Consider the following 19,163-nt stretch of genomic DNA (forward strand, 5'->3'; position numbering starts at 1 on the left):
TATTGTAATGTTCACTTTAAAACTGGAGTGGTGGTGGGTGATCCATTACCAGCTGTGTGGAGAGCTGTGGCTAAAGATGCTCTGCCGGGCAGGCTGACACTTGTTGTGGTGACACAATGGGGCTGCTGTCTTCTCCCAGGAAGCAGCTAGATAACAACAACAACCCATTGTCTGTGGAACGGGCTCCTCCGGGGGGCCTCTGATCTCACAGAGGAAATTGGAAATGGGTTAAATCGGTGTCACTGAGGTCATGCAACCCAGTGGGGAGTAACTACACCGTCATCGTAGAAAAGTTAACTCCCGCACATAATTAAATAATTGTTATTGGTCACATGCGCCGAATACAACAGGTGCAGACTTTACCATGAAATGCTTACTTAAGAGCCCATTCCCAACAATGCAGAGTTAAGTAAGACAAATATTTGCTAAATAAAAAAGGAAATAGTAACACAATAAAATAATAGTAACGAGGCTATACACAAGGAGTACTAGTACCGAGTCAATGTGCAGGGGTACGAGGTAGTTGAGGTGTAGGTAGGGGTAAAAGTGACTAAGCAATCAGGATATATACCACTGATCAAAAATATACACGCAACATGCAACCATTTGAACGATTTTACTGAGTTACAGTTCATATTAGGAAATCAATCAATTGAAATAAATAAATTAGGCCCGAATCTATGGATTTCACATAACTGGGAATACAGATATGCATCTGTTGGTCACAGATAACTTTTTAAAAAGGTAGGGGTGTGGATCAGAAAACCAGTCAGTATCTGGTGTGATCACCATTTGCCTCATGGAGCGCGACACATCTCCTTCGCATCTAGTTGATCAGGCTGTTGATTGTGGCCTTTGGAATGTTGTCCCACTCTTCTTCAATGGCTGTGCAAAGTTGCTGGATATTGGAGGGACCTGGTACACGCTGTCGTACACGTCGATCCAGAATATCCCAAACATGCTCAATGGGTGACATGTCTGGTGAGTATGCAGGCCATAGAAAAACTGGGACATCTTCAGCTTCCAGGAATTGTGTACAGATACTTGCAACATTGGGCCTTGCATTATCATGCTGAAACATGAGGTGATAGCGGCGGATGAATGGCACGACAATGGGCCTAAGGATCTCGTCACGGTATCTCTGTGCATTCAAATTGTCATCGATAAAATTCAGTGGTGTTGGCTGTCCGTAGCTTATGCCTGCCCATACCATAACCCCACCGCCACCATGGGGCTCTCTGTTCACAACATTGATATCAGCAAACCGCTCAACTACAGAACGGCATACACACTGTCTGCCATCTGCCTGGTACAGTTGAAACTGGGATTCATCTGTGAAGAGCACACTTCTCCAGCGTGCCAGTGGCCATTGAAAGTGAGCATTTGCCCACTGAAGTTGGTTACGACGCCGAACTGCAATCAGGTCAAGACCCTGGTGAGGACGACGAGCACGCAGATAAGCTTCCTTGAGATGGTTTCTGACAGTTTGTGCAGAAATACTTTGGTTGTGCAAACCCACAATTACATCAGCTGTCCCGGTGGTTCATCTCAGACCATCCCGCAGGTGAAGAAGCTATATGTGGAGGTCCTGGGCTGGAGTGTTACACGTGACCTGCGGTTGTAAGGCCGGTTGGACATAATGCCAAATTCTCTAAAAAGACGTTGGAGGTGGCTTATGGTAGAGAAATTAACATTAAATTATCTGGCAACAGCTCTGGTGGACATTCTTGCGGTCAGTATGCCAATTGCACACTTGCTCAAAACCTGAGACGTCTATGGCATTGTGTTATGTGACAAAACTGCACATTTTAGAGTGACCTTTTATTGTCTCCAGCGCAAGGTGCACATGTATAATGATCATGCTGTTTAATCAGCTTCTTGATATGCCACACCTGTCAGGTGGATGGATTATCTTGGCAAAGGAGAAATGCTCACTAACAGAGATGTAAACAAATTTGTGCACAAAATGATTTGAGAGTAATAAGCTTTTTGTGCGTATGGAACATTTCTGGGGTCTTTTATTTCAGCTCATGAAACATGGGACCAACACTTTACATTCATATTTTTGTTCAGAATAATAAACATAGTAGCAGCAGTATATGTGAAGGGTGTGAAAGCGTTTATATGTGTGTGTGCATCAATAGCATCAATATGCATGTGTGTGTGTGTGTTGGAGTGTGTGTGTGTGTGTGTGTGTGTGTGTGTGTGTGTGTGTGTGTGTGTGTGTGTGTGTGTGTGTGTGTGTGTGTGTGTGTGTGTGTGTGTGTGTGTGTGTGTGTGTGTGTGTGTGTGTGTGCAAGACAGTCAAAAAATAAAGTAAAATAAATACATACATAATAAAGGGGGTCAATGTAAATAGCCCGGGTTGTCATTTGATTAACTGTTCAACAGATGGTTTGGTTTGAACCTCGTGATCACCCTTACAAAAATGTACCTTGATAGTACAATGAAAAAAATACCATGGTTTTGTACTAGCAGCATGTAGTGAAACATGAAAGTATGGTAGTTGTTTCCAATGTATTATCATGATTGTCTGTGTCCCACTATTTTTCAGGTAAAGTGACCAAAAACATAGTATATGGTACTCACATAATGCAACATTGACTTCTCGCTCTGCAATGGCAAAGCGTAGGCAGTGGTGGGAAAAGTACACAATTGTCATACTTGAGTAAAAGTAAAGATACCTTAATAGAAAATTATTCAAGTAAAAGTGAAAGTCATCCAGTAAAATACTACTTGAGTAAAAGTCTAAAAGTATTTGGGTTTAAATATACTCAAATATCAAAAGTAAACAAATTGCTAAAATATACTAAAGAATCAAAAGTAATAGTAAAAGTATAAACCATTTCAAAGTCTTTATATTAAGCAAACCAGATGGCACCATATTTTTTAAATATATTTTTTTCGGATAGCCAGGGGCGTACTCCAACACTCATTTACAAACAAAGCATTTGTGTTGAGTGAAAGCATTTGTGTTGAGTAACGGACTCTTATAAATGAATTAAACTATCAAAACATCATAAAAAAAATTACAATAATATATTATCACTCTGCTTAACTTGGTGTTTCATATCCTATGCTTTATAACTCGCTCACTCACTTTATAAAAGGTTTAAAATAATAGTTTTATCTGGTGCTTCTCTCTTCAGTTTTCAGTTGTCTCTCTCGTTCAAATGACTCCTTAGGCGTGTTCACACTGCACATTAGTCCAGGGCTAAGAGCCTCCTAAACGAGTGTTCATACTTACACATTCTAAAGTAAGCTAGCGCCATCCTTAGCCCAGGGCTAGCTGGCTCTGCTCCAGAGCAGGGTTAGCACTGACTTTTCAGGGTTAGTCCCATAAACACAGTGCCAAAATAGCCAGTGTGAAACGGGGTCAAGAACGATTATGTAATGTCTGTAATGTGTTCTACACATTATTTTGATAAGAAAATTCATACTATTTATTCCTTCTATCTGAGGACAAAAACCAAAATACTTTAATCCGTGGAAAAGCATAGGCTTGCAAAGGTTAGGCTACCATACTGTATATTTCACATTCTCACACACTTCTGGTTGGCAATACAGGGAACCCAAACATGAGCAAAAAACAATACTATTAATACAGAAAGTATTACCCCTTTTTTGACAGCAACTATTCCCTTTTTCATTGATGTTACAGACAAACTAGTGGCAGCCTAATGCCTCTTATCAGAAACGTGCCTATACTGGTATATAAATGCATCAGTATAATACCAACCAACCTCTTTTGACCTTGGTGGGTTTATTTATTTAATGCATTATACTGCCATTGTACCATAGTAAACAACAATTAATAAAGATGGTACCATATAATATTTTTTGGTACCATTTATCATAGTTGCGCGTTACCATAGGCTACCGAGTGGCCCAGCGGTCTAAGGCACTGCATCTCAGTGCTAGAGGTGTCACTACAGACCCTGGTTTGATTCCAGGCTGTATCACAACCGGCCGTGATTGGGAGTCCCATAGGGCGGTGCACAATTAGCCCAGCGTCGTCCGGGTTAGGGTTTGGCTGGGGCAGGCCGTCATTGTAAATAATAATTTGTTCTGAACTGACTTGCCTAGTTAAATAAAGGTTAAATTAAAAAAGAATGTAGAATGCAGGTTAAAGCCATGGTATTTCCATGATCCACATCTATACCATGGTATAAATGATGCAATACCATGGTATTATATAGGTTCATGGAAGTACCATCATACCTTAAAGCTAAAAACATGGTACATTTCCATGATTCAGATCTTTGCCTGGTATAAATGCAATACCATGGTAATACTTAGGTACAATGGCAGTACCATGGTAGTACCATCATACTTCAAGACTAAAACCATGGTACATGTCCATGATTCAGATTATACCACAGTATATGTGAAAGTACCATAATTGTACCGTGGTATAAATAAAAGTACCATAGCAAATATTTGTAAGGGCAGCTCAGAAATGGGCTTCCTGTGTAAACACAGCCAATGTATGTAGGAAGTGTTTGAAACAGGTCATATCTTGGGTGTTGAAGTGAAAGGTTTACTGTGTAAATAAGAGTAGCCAGATAGTCATTAGCAGAGAGAGACTCGCTGTTCAGGTGTATTGTGGAATTCAGTTGGATGTATTTACAGAAATGCACTATTAACACACACAAGTGTCCCCAAATGGTCGTATCCAGTAGAAACACAAGAAGAAAGACAGAAGAGTAGCAATGGGATCTGTGTCAATGAAATACGTTCTGTCTCTCTCCTCTAGATACAGTATCTGAGGGAGCTGACTGAGAGGACCACACCCAGTGTACACACACCACACGAGCCAAACAGACTTCTGGGATAACTGCTGACTAGAGTATGGAGCCGGCCCAATCAGAGATGAGCATCTTGGGATGCTCGCCCAATGGGAAAGGTCACAACCTAGGAGATGACAAGTATGTGCCTATGAAGACCATGCCAGAGGAATTAGACACGTGAGTTTCTTTTTGCTGTACCTATACATTATTATTTACATTTTTTTAAACATTTTAGTCATTTAGCAGACGCTCTTATCCAGAGCGACTCACAGTAGAGTGCATCCATTTTTTATTACATTTTTATTTTTATTTTTTTTACATACTGCGACAAGGATATCCCTACCGGCCAAACCCTCCCTAACCCGGACGACGCTATGCCAATTGTGCGTCGCCCCACATTATCACATAATTGTATTGTTCAACAACCACAACTAATCAGAATCAAGGCTTTGCATATCTGTCTGATAAGCATCTGAAAAGTTCTATACACTCACCTGATTGTCTTTGTGCCTCTATACCACAGAAACAATACAATACAATACAATGAATTTCATTCCAATTGTTTTTGAACTGATGCTTTGATATTATTATTGCATAAGGGCGGTGACATTTAGCCTGCTGTTGTGCCCAGCCCAATAGACTGGAGAGAGTAATGGGTTTTGTGCTGTGTTGTGTTAAACTGTGAACGTGTCATGTGTTGTCATCATTTACCTGCCAGTATGGAAACCAAAGCCCATTTAACAGTCTGTAAATGTCATCTGTGTTTTTCTAAAATACAGGAGCCTGTATTCATCAGGGTTTGGGGTCAATTCCTTTTCAATTCAATCAATTCTGGAAATAAACTGAAATTCTAATTTCAACCCTGATATTCATCCACGTGATTCTATCCAAAAGCGGGTATCTTACCCTCTAACACAGACACCATTTTACAGACAGAACTCTTAAAACCCTGTTTCTATTTCCGCCATGCAAATTGTGTTTCGCTCGCCCAGTCCTCCTTGCTAAGTGTATGACATCAGCAATGAGGATGAAGTGTGTATACGCCGTGAATGACGTCTGAACAGACAATATAACTGATATCCTAAGTGCATGTTTGCCCTGTTTTTGTCCCATCGTCGCCCTTGGATCCTTTGTTTGCCACACAGAAATGGTACTCAAAATGCCAGGTATGTTTATACTTCAGATATACAGTCACACAGACACAATCTCTATCTAGTAGGCTCACTGACTATGTAACATCATTACCACACAAACAATCCTTTAAGTGAAGCACGTTGCCACTGTTTTGACAAGAAACTCCCTTCTATCTGTGTAGCTTGAGTCCCTCGTTTTAAGGTGCAGGTTTTAGTGACTATCGATTGTAATGTCCTTTTCTGTTTCGTCCAGGTTTGATGATCCTGATGGCATCCTGGAGAGTGAGGAGTTTTTGCCCAACGAAGATGGGAAGAAGCCCATGCACTTCACAGATGTTAGTGTGACTGACTTTACTATCGCCACAACTGAAACATTACTCACTGGGCTGTTTCCCAAATGGCACCCTATTCCCTATGTCGAGCCCATATGACAAGTTGACATGGCCACAATTGTCATCTATTTCTTGTTATGATGGATGTCGCTCATGGCCTACATGTCTTTTTGTCTTTGTTAAAGCACATAGATGTGCATGAAACTGGAAGCAAAAAAACATATTCAGAAATGTGCCTTTCTGCCTTTTTAATTTAGTTTAACGTCAGTGGTCAAGTCAAGGAAGAATCATGTACAGTATATTGGCCACACTCCACTTACCAAGACCATTGCCAAATGAGGAGCACTGTCACCGGCTTTTATAGTAAGCCCTGAGGTGGTGTAATGAGCCTACAGTGGTACCGCCCAGCATATCTAGAAGGGAGTGTATTTCATACCGAATTCCTCCCTTGGGATGACGTAGAGGCACCTTCTCAAGGTGATTTTAATGGTAGAGTTGAACCGCTAGGGCCCTCAAACTCAACTCAGGACCTCAAAGGCAGTTGCACTGCTTTTTTTCATTGTTTCCCTCTAATCAGGGACTGATTTAGACCTGGGACACCAGGTGGGTGCAATTAATTATCAGGTAGAACAGAAAACCAGCAGACTCCGGACCTCTTGGGGCAAGAGTTGAATACCAATGCGCTAGGGCCAAAAAAGAGCTAGATTAACTACTAAAATACCAAATATATCACTTTTGCAACAAACTGTCAAAATGAAGACTAGAATTGACGTGTTTCACTAAAACTAAGCCTAAAACATCTGGTTTTCGATTATTATTATTTATTTTTTTACATGACAATTACTCTTTAAATTCGTCTGTGCCCATAGGATAACCCTTTGAAGAACCCTTTTTGGTTCCATGTAGTACCCTTTCTACAGAGGGTTGTACATGGAAACCAAAATGGTTCTAACTGAACCCAAAAGGGTTCTCCTATGGGGACAGACGAAGAACCCTTTTGGAACCCTTTTTTCTAAGAGTGTACCCAGCTAGCACATTTGGTTCCTTGGAAGTTGTGGGAACATAACTTTTTGGTTTCCCTTTGGTTCTGGGAACGAAGCAATACGTTTCCTGACCAGTAAAACAGAAAATGATTTCAACATTCTTGAACTCCAAGCACAGATAGGACACATGGAAATTAATTTGCTTAGGCATTAGTCATGCAATCACAATAATTATTTCTTGTGGCACGGCATCAGTAAGATTCAAACCTATATTCTGTTGTCTATCCATGGAATTAGTCCACTGTACCACCAGGATGGAACTAGCATACCATATTTTTTTTTACTTGTACAAAACTGTTCATTTTAGTCTATTCAAACAGACCCCATGTCAAAGGAAACAAGCATTAATTAACATTAGGTGTGGCCAATTAGTGGGCGAGGCTAACATACCTGAACTCACAAGATCAAGGATAGATAGTTTTGTTGAAGCTGAGAACAGAATATATATTTTTTTCAATAACATTCTTGGAACATTATTTGCACATTACTAATGTTCTCTTGTTTTTTTATTTTCATTTATTTATTTTACCTTTATTTAACGAGGCACGTCAGTTAAGAACAAATTCTTATTTTCAATGACGGCCTAGGAACAGTGTTTTAACTGTCTTGTTCAGGGGCAGAACGACAGAATTCTACCTTGTCAGCTCGGGGATTCGATCTAACAACCTTTCAGTTACGAGTCCAACACTCTAACCACTAGGCTACCTAGTGTAAAGTTCCTTAAATGTGCTGAGAATGTTACAAAGCCAAGCAACTATCCTGCACCATTCCCAGAACATTCTTGAAAGGTTGTATGTAAAATAACCATAGGACAACCACACTCACACCAAGCTCTAAGAAACATATGGTTATCAGAAAACTATGTGCTAGCTGGGTAGAGAATAGGGTGTCAATGGGGTGCCATTTGGGAAGCAGACACTATGCTAATGACACATTCGGCTTGTCACATTGCACTTGACAAGAACATGAATTTTGAAATGTAAGGAAATCTGAACTTTTCAGCTATACATTATTATTGAATGAACTGAATCTGAGATTGTTGTATTTGTTTTGATCAGTTTGAGGGAAAGACGTCTTTCGGCATGTCTGTGTTCAACCTGGGGAATGCTATCATGGGCAGTGGAATCCTGGGACTGGCTTATGCCATGGCCAACACTGGCATCCTCCTCTTCCTGTAAGTCAAACTGTCAGCTTTCTACATGTCTCTACATGTCTGTAATAATGACTGTAAGTCGCTCCGGATAAGAGCGTCTGTTTAAAGTACCAAAATGTCAAATCCTGCCCATGCTTCCTAACGGTCTCCTAGTCTTTCCGTTCCCCACTTGGCTTAGCGTTTTTGTCCGTCCTCTTCTCATAAAACCCGGGAAACTGCAATAAGACACACTGACTTTCAAATCACTGACACACTGAGCACAGACACAGTAGGAGTCACACATTAGCTATTGGTTGGTCTCTGTTGATAGTAGCGCTGCAAGCTTGTTGTGATATGATATCCCTTTACTTAACAAGAGAGCCTGTAGAGAACGTGCTCCCCAGTCCCAGTTATAGCCTTTCGGTTGCACATAGAGTCCACACAGTGGAAAGGGCCAGGGTGGGGGTTGAAAATAGCCACGACCTTCGCTTGTAGGAGGGAGCTGGGACAGCCAGGAATGCTATTTGCCCAGAGCCCCAGCCTGCCTGCCTCAAGAAGGGTCCTGTGCCTGGGTGGGGTGATAAGGGGCCAGGGTGGGGCTGGAGGCAGGGTAAGGGTCTGTGGTGACGTGACATTTCTCATGGCATGATCCACACTATCCCCTCCCTCCCATCCTCCAGTATTCTCCAACCCTTGTCCCCGCCCCTGTGGACACATACAGGCCCCAGAAAGGCCACAGCCCAGAATAGCCCCGCCTGCCAGTCCCCACGCCACTGGCCCCCTCTGTAGCGTTGGACATGTCCTCCCCTCTCCTTGCTCTGTCCCTCCTCCCTCTGCCCCCCTTCCATCTCATGGAATCATACAGCTCCTGTTTATCGCTTTTGTGACTCCAGGTTATAGTACAGGAGAGCTTAGGTTCAAAAGGTTTAGACAGATATATTTGTTTGGACTTTGAGAAGCAGGAATCAATTCACATGGATTTGTTTTACTGTGTATTCTGCCCCATGGATGTTTCTTTCCATCCAAGTACAGTATTATCGACTTTGGACTCAAAGTATTGTCTTCTGGTAAAAGTAAGCTGATAAGTCTAGATTCCTGTAGCAAGCTAAATGTGATCAAATTTCCAAGTCCTTGTTCTTTTCCGATAGAAAAACAGACCATGTTATATTAGCAACTATATTGGATATTGGTTGCATTGTGGGTGTGACCGACACACAGCCTTCTTTGTCTCTCAAGGGTAACATACGGTAAAAAATACAGGGTTTCTCAAGGGAGACCTAAATAGATGTTCTCTGCCTCCCTCAGCATATTATCACACCCTAGCAGTTCCAATGGGATGTGGGGAGAGCTCTGAAAACGTCATTTAAACACGATACCTGAGAACTCAGATTCCACGCTCACAACGTGACATTTCCTGGACAATGAACCAAACCAACCATTAAGCAACTCATAATGGCTCTCGTGACTCCTGCACTCTAAAAAATGCTGGTTTAAAAAGCACTGGGTAAATAGTGGGCAGAACACATCAGGTTATTTTTGACCCAGCACTTGGGTCACTTAGTTGGGTTATTGAGCTATGCTCAGATGGGCGGTATTTCTGTTACATTTATTTAAAATTCATATTTGAATTATGTCTGAGTATTTTGTATTACACTGGGCTGAACTACACTCCAATGTATTTTGTGACAAGATAGTTTTGAAAGCTGTAATTTGTATTTTCAAAATTCTATACCATTTCTCTATAGTGGTTCACAATTTTGTGGCCCCTTTTCACCCTAAATTGGTATTAGGAGTCTGATCGGACTATGGTGTTGATAAGAGTGTCTGCTAAATATAAATGTATATGTAAAAATAAACAATTGCAAAGCATGCCAATGTAAAATTCTAATGAGTTCCGCCCCGAAACAAGGCTAATGACAATACCCAGTGTGCTTTTGCATTTGCTCATTTTCACATATATATTTTGGCCATTTAGCACAGCGTTTCCCAAACTCGGTCCTGAGGGGCCCCCCCCCCCCCCTGGGTGCACTTTTTGTTTTTTGTCCTAGCCCTACACCGCTGATTTAAATAATCAAAGCTAGATGATGAGTTGGTTATTTGAACCAGCTGTGTAGTGCTAAGGCAAAAAACAAAACATGCACCCAGGGGGGCCCCAGGATTTAGCAGAAACCCTGATATAGCAGATGCTCTTATCCAGAGTGACAGTGCATTCAAGGTAGATAAACAACATATCACAGTCATAGCAAGTAAGATGTTTCTGTAACCGTTATCTTATATTTTATTTTGATACATTGTCTTTAGGGTAATTTATAGTTGTAATTTGAAATTTAAACCCATCCCTGGCTATTACCCACCGGGTCAGATCAGAAGACTGGAGGCATGGCTTAGTAGGCGTGTGGCATTCAGATTGTTATTTTCGTCGACCCGTGAGAATAAATGTCATTCAGTATTGTCAACACAATTGAGTACTGACGCTTTTGTATCTTTAATGAGGCTTACACAAGCGTATGAGTTCCTCAAGTGTCTATGCATATCCCAATGTTGGGATAGGTACCACTGTGTTATAATGTTTAAATAATAATGTTATTAAAAAAATCAAAAAAACAAATGCATTCAATAAAAAAACAGGTAGCAATAATCAGTCCATCAATTAGTTAATCAGTCAGTCAGTCTGTGGGAGTGGTTGACGGTGTGTTAGTGTCTTTGTGCTGTGGGAGGGGAAGTGGTGGGGACTGGGCTGGCAGTTGCTGGATGGATGTAGTAGTTGTGGTTGGTCGGTGCTGTGTCCAGGGTTGTTGCTGGTGTTAGGGCTGTGACTGGGACCGGGAAAACCTGGGTTGGTGTTTGGGCTGGGTTGGATATAAGGGGGTGGTGCTGGGACTGGGGAAAACAGGACCGATAACCAGGAACTGGGGCTGGTGCTGGGTCGGGATCTGTAGAGGGGAAGAAGGAAAATCTGAGGAGCGAGTAGACACACAATGGAGCCTTAGACCCAGAGGTCAATGGTGGTACTTCCCTGTGGGCTGCTCGGCTGAAGATATTTTGTCCCTCCTCCATGCCTCGTCTGGTGGTTTGGTGCTGGGGCTGACACTGGAAGCCGGGAACTGGGTTGGTGCTGGGACTGGATCTGCAGAGGGGAGGAAGGTCAACCTGGGGAGCAAGCGGACACCCAAGGGAGTCCTAGACTATTGTGGAACTCCCCTGTGGTCTGCTCGCTACGGGTGAAGGTCTGGTGTTTGGTCCCTCTTCCGTGTCTCTGCCGGTGTCCTGTTGCTGTGACTGGGTCTGGTGATGGATCTGTAGAGGGGAGGAAGGACAACCTGAGGAGCGAGCAGACACAACTGGAAGTGATGGTACCCCCACTGTGGCTTTCTCACGTAGGTCTAGTTCTTTGGTCCTTCTTCTGGTGTGGTGATGACTGGTTCCTGATTCTGGTGAGAGGGATAAGTGTAATGGGAGAAAGGGGGAAATGGATGGAGAGGGATCAGAGGGTGGGGGTGATGGAGGGTATGTTCATCAGTCTGGGCCGGTGTTGGAGGAGGAGCGGTGCGGCGATAAGGCTGGACGCTGGAAGACAGAGGGAGCAAAAAGGGGCCACACCCACCTGTCCACGGAGCACTCCCAAACAGCTGGTGGGTGTCTTCAGTGCGAGCGCCAACGTAGGGGCAGTTCTCTGTACGTAGCTTGTGCCGTCTGTAGATGCATTCCCTAGTGGGGAGGCAACCATGAACAGCCGTCTGAGGAAAGTCCTTCTGTTCGGAGTGTGTTGTGAGGGTCATGATGATGGCTTATTGGGGGGTCCAGGTCTGATCATTTAATTACAGATTAGGACGAGGGCTTCTGGCGGGTCGTTTGTGTTGTTAAGTAGGTTCTTGGTTGTTCACAGGTCTTGCCGTGCCTCCCCACTGACTACCTGGTGGCCCTGGTAGTTCTTGGAGGGGTGAAGGCGGTTTGGAGGGTCTGGTTCGGAGGGTCCGTGGGGTCTGGACTGAGGCTGGCTGGCTTGCTGCTGTGCAGGATCAGGGGTGGGGAGGGCTAAGGGAGGTGGATCTGGGTGACTAAGTAGTGGACGGAGAGTAGCCTCTGTTGTTTCCTAGCGTGATGGTACTGGGGAGGTTTTGGATTCCGCCCACTCCAGTTGGGTCCGGTCTTAACAGGACCAGCCATTTTCATGCCCCAGTCCAGACGTGGTCTTTGTCCAGGACCCTCCTAGCTACTGACTTGAGGGTGGCTAACCTGCTTAGCCAAACTTCTATTTCCTAGTTCTGGATACATTCCTTGTTAAACTATACTGTAACTATCTTGGATTCTGTGGCAGAAAGGGGGTATGCTCAGAGTGTAAGGTTCTGTATTTATTTTCTTAGTCAACCTTGTGTTCTGTTTCGTTGTGTTCTTGAACGTAGCCCTGTATCTTTGTGTTCTTGAACGTAGTCCTGTCTTTCACTTTTGTTCATTGATTTCACCTGTGTCAGTTAGTTCACCTGGTCTCTCAGCTCATTTAGTTCAGTTCATTCTGTTTGTGTCTTTGTGAGGTATTGTTTGTTTTGTCTCTACCAAGCCTTTTCCTAGCTCGTTTGTGAGAACCAGTTATAGCCTTCAGTTTTAGTTTTGATTATTAACCTGCCTGTTTTCCTACCTGTGTATGACCATTGCCTGCCTGTGACCACGATTCCTGCCTTCTGTGAAGGCGAAATAAACACCTGCCGCGCTCTGCATGTGAATCTACACCTTTTTCTCCCTGAGTATTCATTACAGAATACCTCGCTTAGAAACGGAATGGATTCAGCGGAGCTACAGCGGCGCCTAACCCAGCAAGAGGAGCGTATGGAGGAAATCTGTCATCTTCTCCGCCAGCCTATCCCTACTCCTCCGATGGCCGGTATCGTAACCCATAGCCCTCCTTCATTCATTTCATTTCATTCATTCATGCCTGGAAAATATGATGGTTCACCTGGGATTGTCTGGGATATCTGATGCAATGCAGCAAATACATTGAGCACAACCCCACTATCTTCGCCACCGACAAGAGCAGGGTGGATTTTGTTGTGTCTCTACTCACAGGCAAAGCCCTGGATTGGGCCACCGCCATTTGGACTGCCAACAGCACAGAACTCAGATCCGAGACCCATTTCCACACCCTCTTCAAAGAGGTATTCGATCACTCTCCTTCCGGTCGTCCTATAGAAGACCTCCTCATAGAACTTCAACAAATACGCAATTCAGCTGCCGAGTATGCCCTCGAGTTCCGCACCATGGCTGCAGGGAGTGGATGGAGTGAGGCTGCTTTACTTACCGTCTACTGAAGAGGGCTCAACAGGGAACTTCAGGCGGCGCTGGCCTGTAGAGGTGACCTTCAGGATTTAAATCAATATATTCTTATGTCCATCTCCATCGACCACCTCATCGCCGACGAACTCTGCCACCCAGGAACCCGAAACCTTGTCTTTCCATGATTCCGTCATCCCATCCGAGTCTTCCAGAGCCCATGCAGTTGGGCCATGCTCCTCTCCCTTGTATCGAACGTCAAAGGCGGATCCAAGAAGGGCTCTGCCTATACTGTGCAGGAAAAGATCATCTTCTCAGCCGTTGCCCTGTTCGCCCCCCACAGAGAGATGAAAAGGGTCCCTCCACTGCCATGCAGGTACGAGTGTCCATATGTCTAAATATCTACCAGAAGCAATTCTCCATCCCAGTATTGATAACCATTGGGCACGGGCCTCATTACGCACCTGACACAGAGCGTCACCCTCCGGATTGGAGTCTTCCACACCGAAACCATTCAACTCATGGAACTCTCATCCCCCAAACAGCCACTCATCCTCACACACCCCTGGCTTTGTTGTCACAACCCTGCCATCTCGTGGCGACAAGGTGAACTACTGTCCTGGTCTTCTACCTGCTTCACCAGTTGTCTCAGCCTACCCTGCAGAGCCACCACCATTGAGGACTCTGCCTCTGCAGTGCCACCTACCATACCATCTGAATACTCCCAGTACAGCAATGTCTTCAGCAAAATCAAGGCCTCCACTCTGCCAACACATTGCCCAGGGGACTGTGCTATTGACTTATTCCCTGGAGTGTCCCTACTGAAGGGCCGTGTTTACCCCCTATCTATGCCGGAAAATGAGGCAATGGAGAACTACATTGATGAATCACTCAAACGGTTTCATTCATTCTTCTTCCCACGGCTGCCTCCAGCTTCTTCTTCGTTGGAAAAAGGATGGTGGTCTCCGTCCATGTATTGATTATCGTTCCCTGAATGACGTCACGGTCAAGAATCGTTTCCCTCTTCCTCTGATCCCAGCAACCCTTGAACAAGTGGGCCGCGCCAACATCTATACAAAACTCGACCTGCGAAGTGCATATAACCTTGTCTGTATACGTGAAGGCGACGAATTGAAGACGGCTTTTATTACCGCACGAGGGCACTACGAATACCTGGTCATGCCCTACGTCCTTACTAACGCCCCCGCTGTCTTACAATCCTTTATGAACAAGGTTTTCCAGGATATGATCAACCGCTTTCTCATCGTCTATATTGATGACATCCTGATTTACTCCCACTCCCTGAAGGAACACATACAGCATGTACAAAAGGTTCTTCAATGGCTCCTTGACCATAACCTTTATGTGAAGACTGAAAAGAGCACCTTCCATGTAAGCTTCGTACTGACACCTGGAGGGGTCAGCATGGATGAGAACAAAGTCACCGCCATCAGTAACTGGCCCAAACTCACCACCGTTAAGGAACTCAAACGTTTAATCGGTTCATTCGGAACTTCAGTTCTACTGCCGCTCCCCTCACTGCCCTTACCAGCCAAAAGACCTGCTTTCAACAACTTGAAACGTTTCTTCACCTCAGCTCCTGTCCTTCGCCAATCTGATCCAACCCTTCCTTTCACCCTAGAGGTGGATGCCTCCGAAGTAGGAGCCATGCTCTCTCAGTGGGTGGGAATACCTCCAAAATCACATCCCTGTGCTGCCTTCTCCAGGAAGTTATCCTCCGCTGAGAGGAATTACGATGTGGGGAACAGAGAACTCCTCGCCATCAACCTGGCCCTCGGAGTGGCACCACTGGTTGGAGGGCGCACAACATCCTTATCTCGTCCTAACAGATCATCGTAATCTGGAATATATCAGAGGGGCCAAGAGGTTAAACACCAGACAAGCCTGCTGGGATCTCTTCACACGCTTCCATTTTCATGTTACTTACATCCCTGGGAAGAAAAACGTAAAAGCTGATGCTCTCTCCCGCCAGTTTGACCTTCCGTCCAGTAACTCAGATCCTACACCCATTCTTCCTTCCTCTTACATTATAGGACCGGTACAGTGGGAGGTTCACTCGGCCATACAAGAAGCCCTAACCTCAGACCCAGCTCCTCCTGAGGCACCTGCTGGAAAGAGTTATGTACCAGCAGCTGTTAGACCCCAACTGATGCAATGGTATCACACGTCCTTGGGGTCAGGACATCCGTGCATTACACAAACCACTGAACTTCTAGCCTGTAAGTTCTGGTGGTCCTCACTGGCATCCGGCGTAAGGGATTACGTACTCTCCTGTCCAGTCTGCGCCCAAACAAAAAGCCCTCGTCATCTCCCTTCTGGTAAGCTTCAACCTTTGCCAATCCCTCAGACCCTGGTCCCACATAGCTGTTGTCTTCATCACAGACATTCCTGAATCCTCTGGTAACACCACCATCCTTGTCATAGACCATTTTTCAAAAATGTGTCTGATTCCTCTTCCTCATTTACTTAACGCCATGGAATTGGCTGAGTTTATGTTCCATCTGTATGGGATTCCGGTAGACATCGTCTCTGACCGTGGGCCCCAGTTTGTCTCCCGGGTGTGGCGAGACTTCTGTGACCGACTGGGGGTCGCCTTCAGCCTCTCCTCTCGGGTACCATCCACAGACCAACAGGCAGACAGAACGCCTGAACCAAGAAATAGGGAAGTACCTCCGCCAACAATGTTCTGCCTCTCCACACAACTGGAGTCGGTATATGGCCTGGGCCGAATACGCTCAGAACTCACCCATGCATTCATCGCTCCGCCTTACTCCGTTTCAGTGAGTCAGTGAGTTTGGTTACCAACCCCCCATGTTTCCCTGGTAGCCGGAGCTCGGTACTGTCCCAGCTGTCGACGACTGGATTCGGCGTAGTGAGCGGGTATGCGAGACCGCTCACTGGGGGGCTGCAGGAAGCCTCTAATACCCAGAAACTCGTTGCCGACAGACGCCGCTGACATATGCCACTCTTTCACCCCGGACAGTGTGTGTGGCTCTCTACCAGACATCCTGCTCCGCCTCCCCTGCAAAAAGTTCTGTCCTCGCTTCATTGGTCCATTCAAGAGGGACCAATGAGGGTGGGTACTGTAAGGTTCTGTATTTATTTTCTTAGTCAACCTTGTGTTCTGTTTCGTTGTGTTCTTGAACGTAGAACTGTTTCTTTGTGTTCTTGAACGTAGCCCTGTCTTTCATTTTTGTTAATTGCTTTCAACTGTGTTAGTTACTCACCTGGTCTCTCAGCTCCTTATTCAGCTCAGTTCATTCTGTTTGTATCTTTGTGAGGTATTGTTCGTTTTGTCTCTACCAAGCCTTTTCCTAGCTGGTTTGTGAGAACCAGTTATAGCCTTCAGTCCTAGTTTTAATTCACCTGTCTGTTTGCCTACCTGTGTAAAACCATTGCCTGCCTGTGACCACGATTCCTGCCTTCTGCGAAGGCGAAATAAACACCTGCCGCGGTCTGTGCGTGAATCTATCCCTTTTTCTTCCTGAGTAATCATTACACAGAGTTTGTTACACAGGGCTGAATCTTTGCACTTTCTGAATTATGACCCAACTTTGGGGCCTTGAAACTAACTTAAAATTATTCCTGTGGCCTTCACCAGGCAGTTCTTGTTAGACGGCACAACGCCCATACGGCTCTGGATAACTGCCCTACTCTTGTGTAAGCCTTATTAAAGCTACACAAGTGTCAGTGCTTAACCTTAACGTTGTTGACAATACAACAGAAAAGATGAACAGAATATTACATTTACTCACAGGTGGCCAAAAATAACTACCTAAATGCCATACCCCTACTAAGCCACGCCTACAGTGTTCTGCTATGACCCGGTGGATCATAGCTCATTAACCCAGCATCAACAACCCAACTTAAAGAAAACAATGGCTGGGTCAAAATAACTCAGTGTGTGTTTGGTCCAATATTTACCCAAATTGGGTTTTCAACACAGCATTTTTTTGAGTGCTGGAATGTCAGGGCTCAACCTATGTGCCCACACTGTGCTAGGATCCTTACCTCTACTGTGGTCAGTAGTCTAGGGGCCTCCATCTGGCTGCAGAGGCCGGACTCTGAGGTCTGGGAAAGGTGACAGTACTGGGAGCGCCCTCTGACCATCTAGGAATGCTGACTGGGGAATGCTCAGCTCCCTTCCTCAGGGGTCAGTGCTTCTGTAGGCAGACTGCGGCTCCTCTCTGGTCTCCCTTTCGGCACAGGGGTCTAAGAGGGAGGTGGGTTGTGGGGAAAGGAAACGCTCTTTCTCAGATTACACTGGGCCAGGATTGCTGGAAGGAGAGTTATGTCCTTTGTTATACCCCCCCCCCCCCCCACACACACACACCTCGCTATTGAGTTCTTACTCTAACATGATCTTCTCAGACTGTTGGCAACATCTAACATTATTATTATTTTCATAACATTTAGAGTCTGCTGAGAAAGCACTTGCCTTTATTAACTCTCTGGGCTTGAGCCCTGAGATCACATGGCTACAGTTGGTAGTTAGCCAGCCAGTCGGCTTTGTTTTAGCTAGTGTACTTCACTTTCCCTTCATGATACAATTAATGCCTTTTCAGTGAAACCTTAACATGTTTCTTTTTGGAATTATACTGAGGCAGTAATCTCAAACTGTAATTTATTTTGGTTTTATTGGCTCAAAGTAAAGCCACTAAGTGCAAGGGTTTGTCATAAAAATGTGTGTGCGCTATTCTTACATATTGATAGAGAGGAGCTGAGGCCTTCACTACTACAGTTAGTTCTGAGCTTGTTAGTTGCTATGCTCAACTAACCTCCTTTTATTGCATTGAAATGAGGCAATGACATGTCTTATTATGTACAGTTGAAGTCGGAAGTTTACATACACCTTAGCCAAATACATTTAAACTCAGTTTTTCACAATTCCTGACATTTAATCCTAGTAAAATTCCCTGTTTTAGGTCAGTTAGGATTACCACTTTATTTTAAGAATGTGAAATGTCAGAATAATAGTAGAGGGTAATTTATTTCAGCTTTTATTTATTTCATCACATTCCCAGTGGGTCAGAAGTTTACATACACTCAATTAGTATTTGGTAGAATTGCCTTTAAATTGTTTAACTTGGATTGAATGTTTCCGGTAGCCTTCCACAAGCTTCCCACAATAAGTTGGGAGAATTTTGGCCCATTCCTCCTGACAGAGCTGGTGTAACTGAGTTAGGTTTGTAGTCCTCGTTGCTCACACACACTTTTTCAGTTCTGGCCACCAAATTTCTATAGGATTGAGGTCCGGGCATTGTGATGACCACTCCAATACCTTGACTTTGTTGTCCTTAAGCCATTTTGCCACAACTTTGGAAGTATGCTTGGGGTCATTGTCCATTTGGAAGACCCATTTGCAACCAAGCTTTAACTTCCTGACTGATGTCTTGAGATGTTGCTTCAATATATCCACATAATTTTGCTTCCTCATGATGCCATCT

The 19,163-nt window shown here is 44.4% G+C and overlaps 1 protein-coding gene across 3 annotated transcripts in view; it reads left to right on the forward strand.

The window, feature by feature from the left end:
- LOC120065041 (sodium-coupled neutral amino acid transporter 3-like) overlaps window positions 1-19,163 on the forward strand; it is a 59,108-nt gene that overhangs the window by 19,193 nt on the left and 20,752 nt on the right. For 2 of the 3 annotated variants that reach the window (XM_039015698.1, XM_039015697.1), the window contains 4 exons: window positions 4,757-4,967; window positions 5,936-5,956; window positions 6,177-6,258; window positions 8,357-8,472. In XM_039015698.1, the coding sequence (XP_038871626.1) occupies window positions 4,852-4,967; window positions 5,936-5,956; window positions 6,177-6,258; window positions 8,357-8,472 (335 nt within the window). In that variant the 5' untranslated portion in view covers window positions 4,757-4,851. The remainder of the gene's footprint in view (window positions 1-4,756; window positions 4,968-5,935; window positions 5,957-6,176; window positions 6,259-8,356; window positions 8,473-19,163) is intronic. The other variant, XM_039015699.1, reaches the window with a different exon arrangement.

This window comes from Salvelinus namaycush, chromosome 20 (assembly GCF_016432855.1).
Source record: "Salvelinus namaycush isolate Seneca chromosome 20, SaNama_1.0, whole genome shotgun sequence".
Classification (NCBI taxonomy): Eukaryota; Metazoa; Chordata; class Actinopteri; order Salmoniformes; family Salmonidae; genus Salvelinus; species Salvelinus namaycush.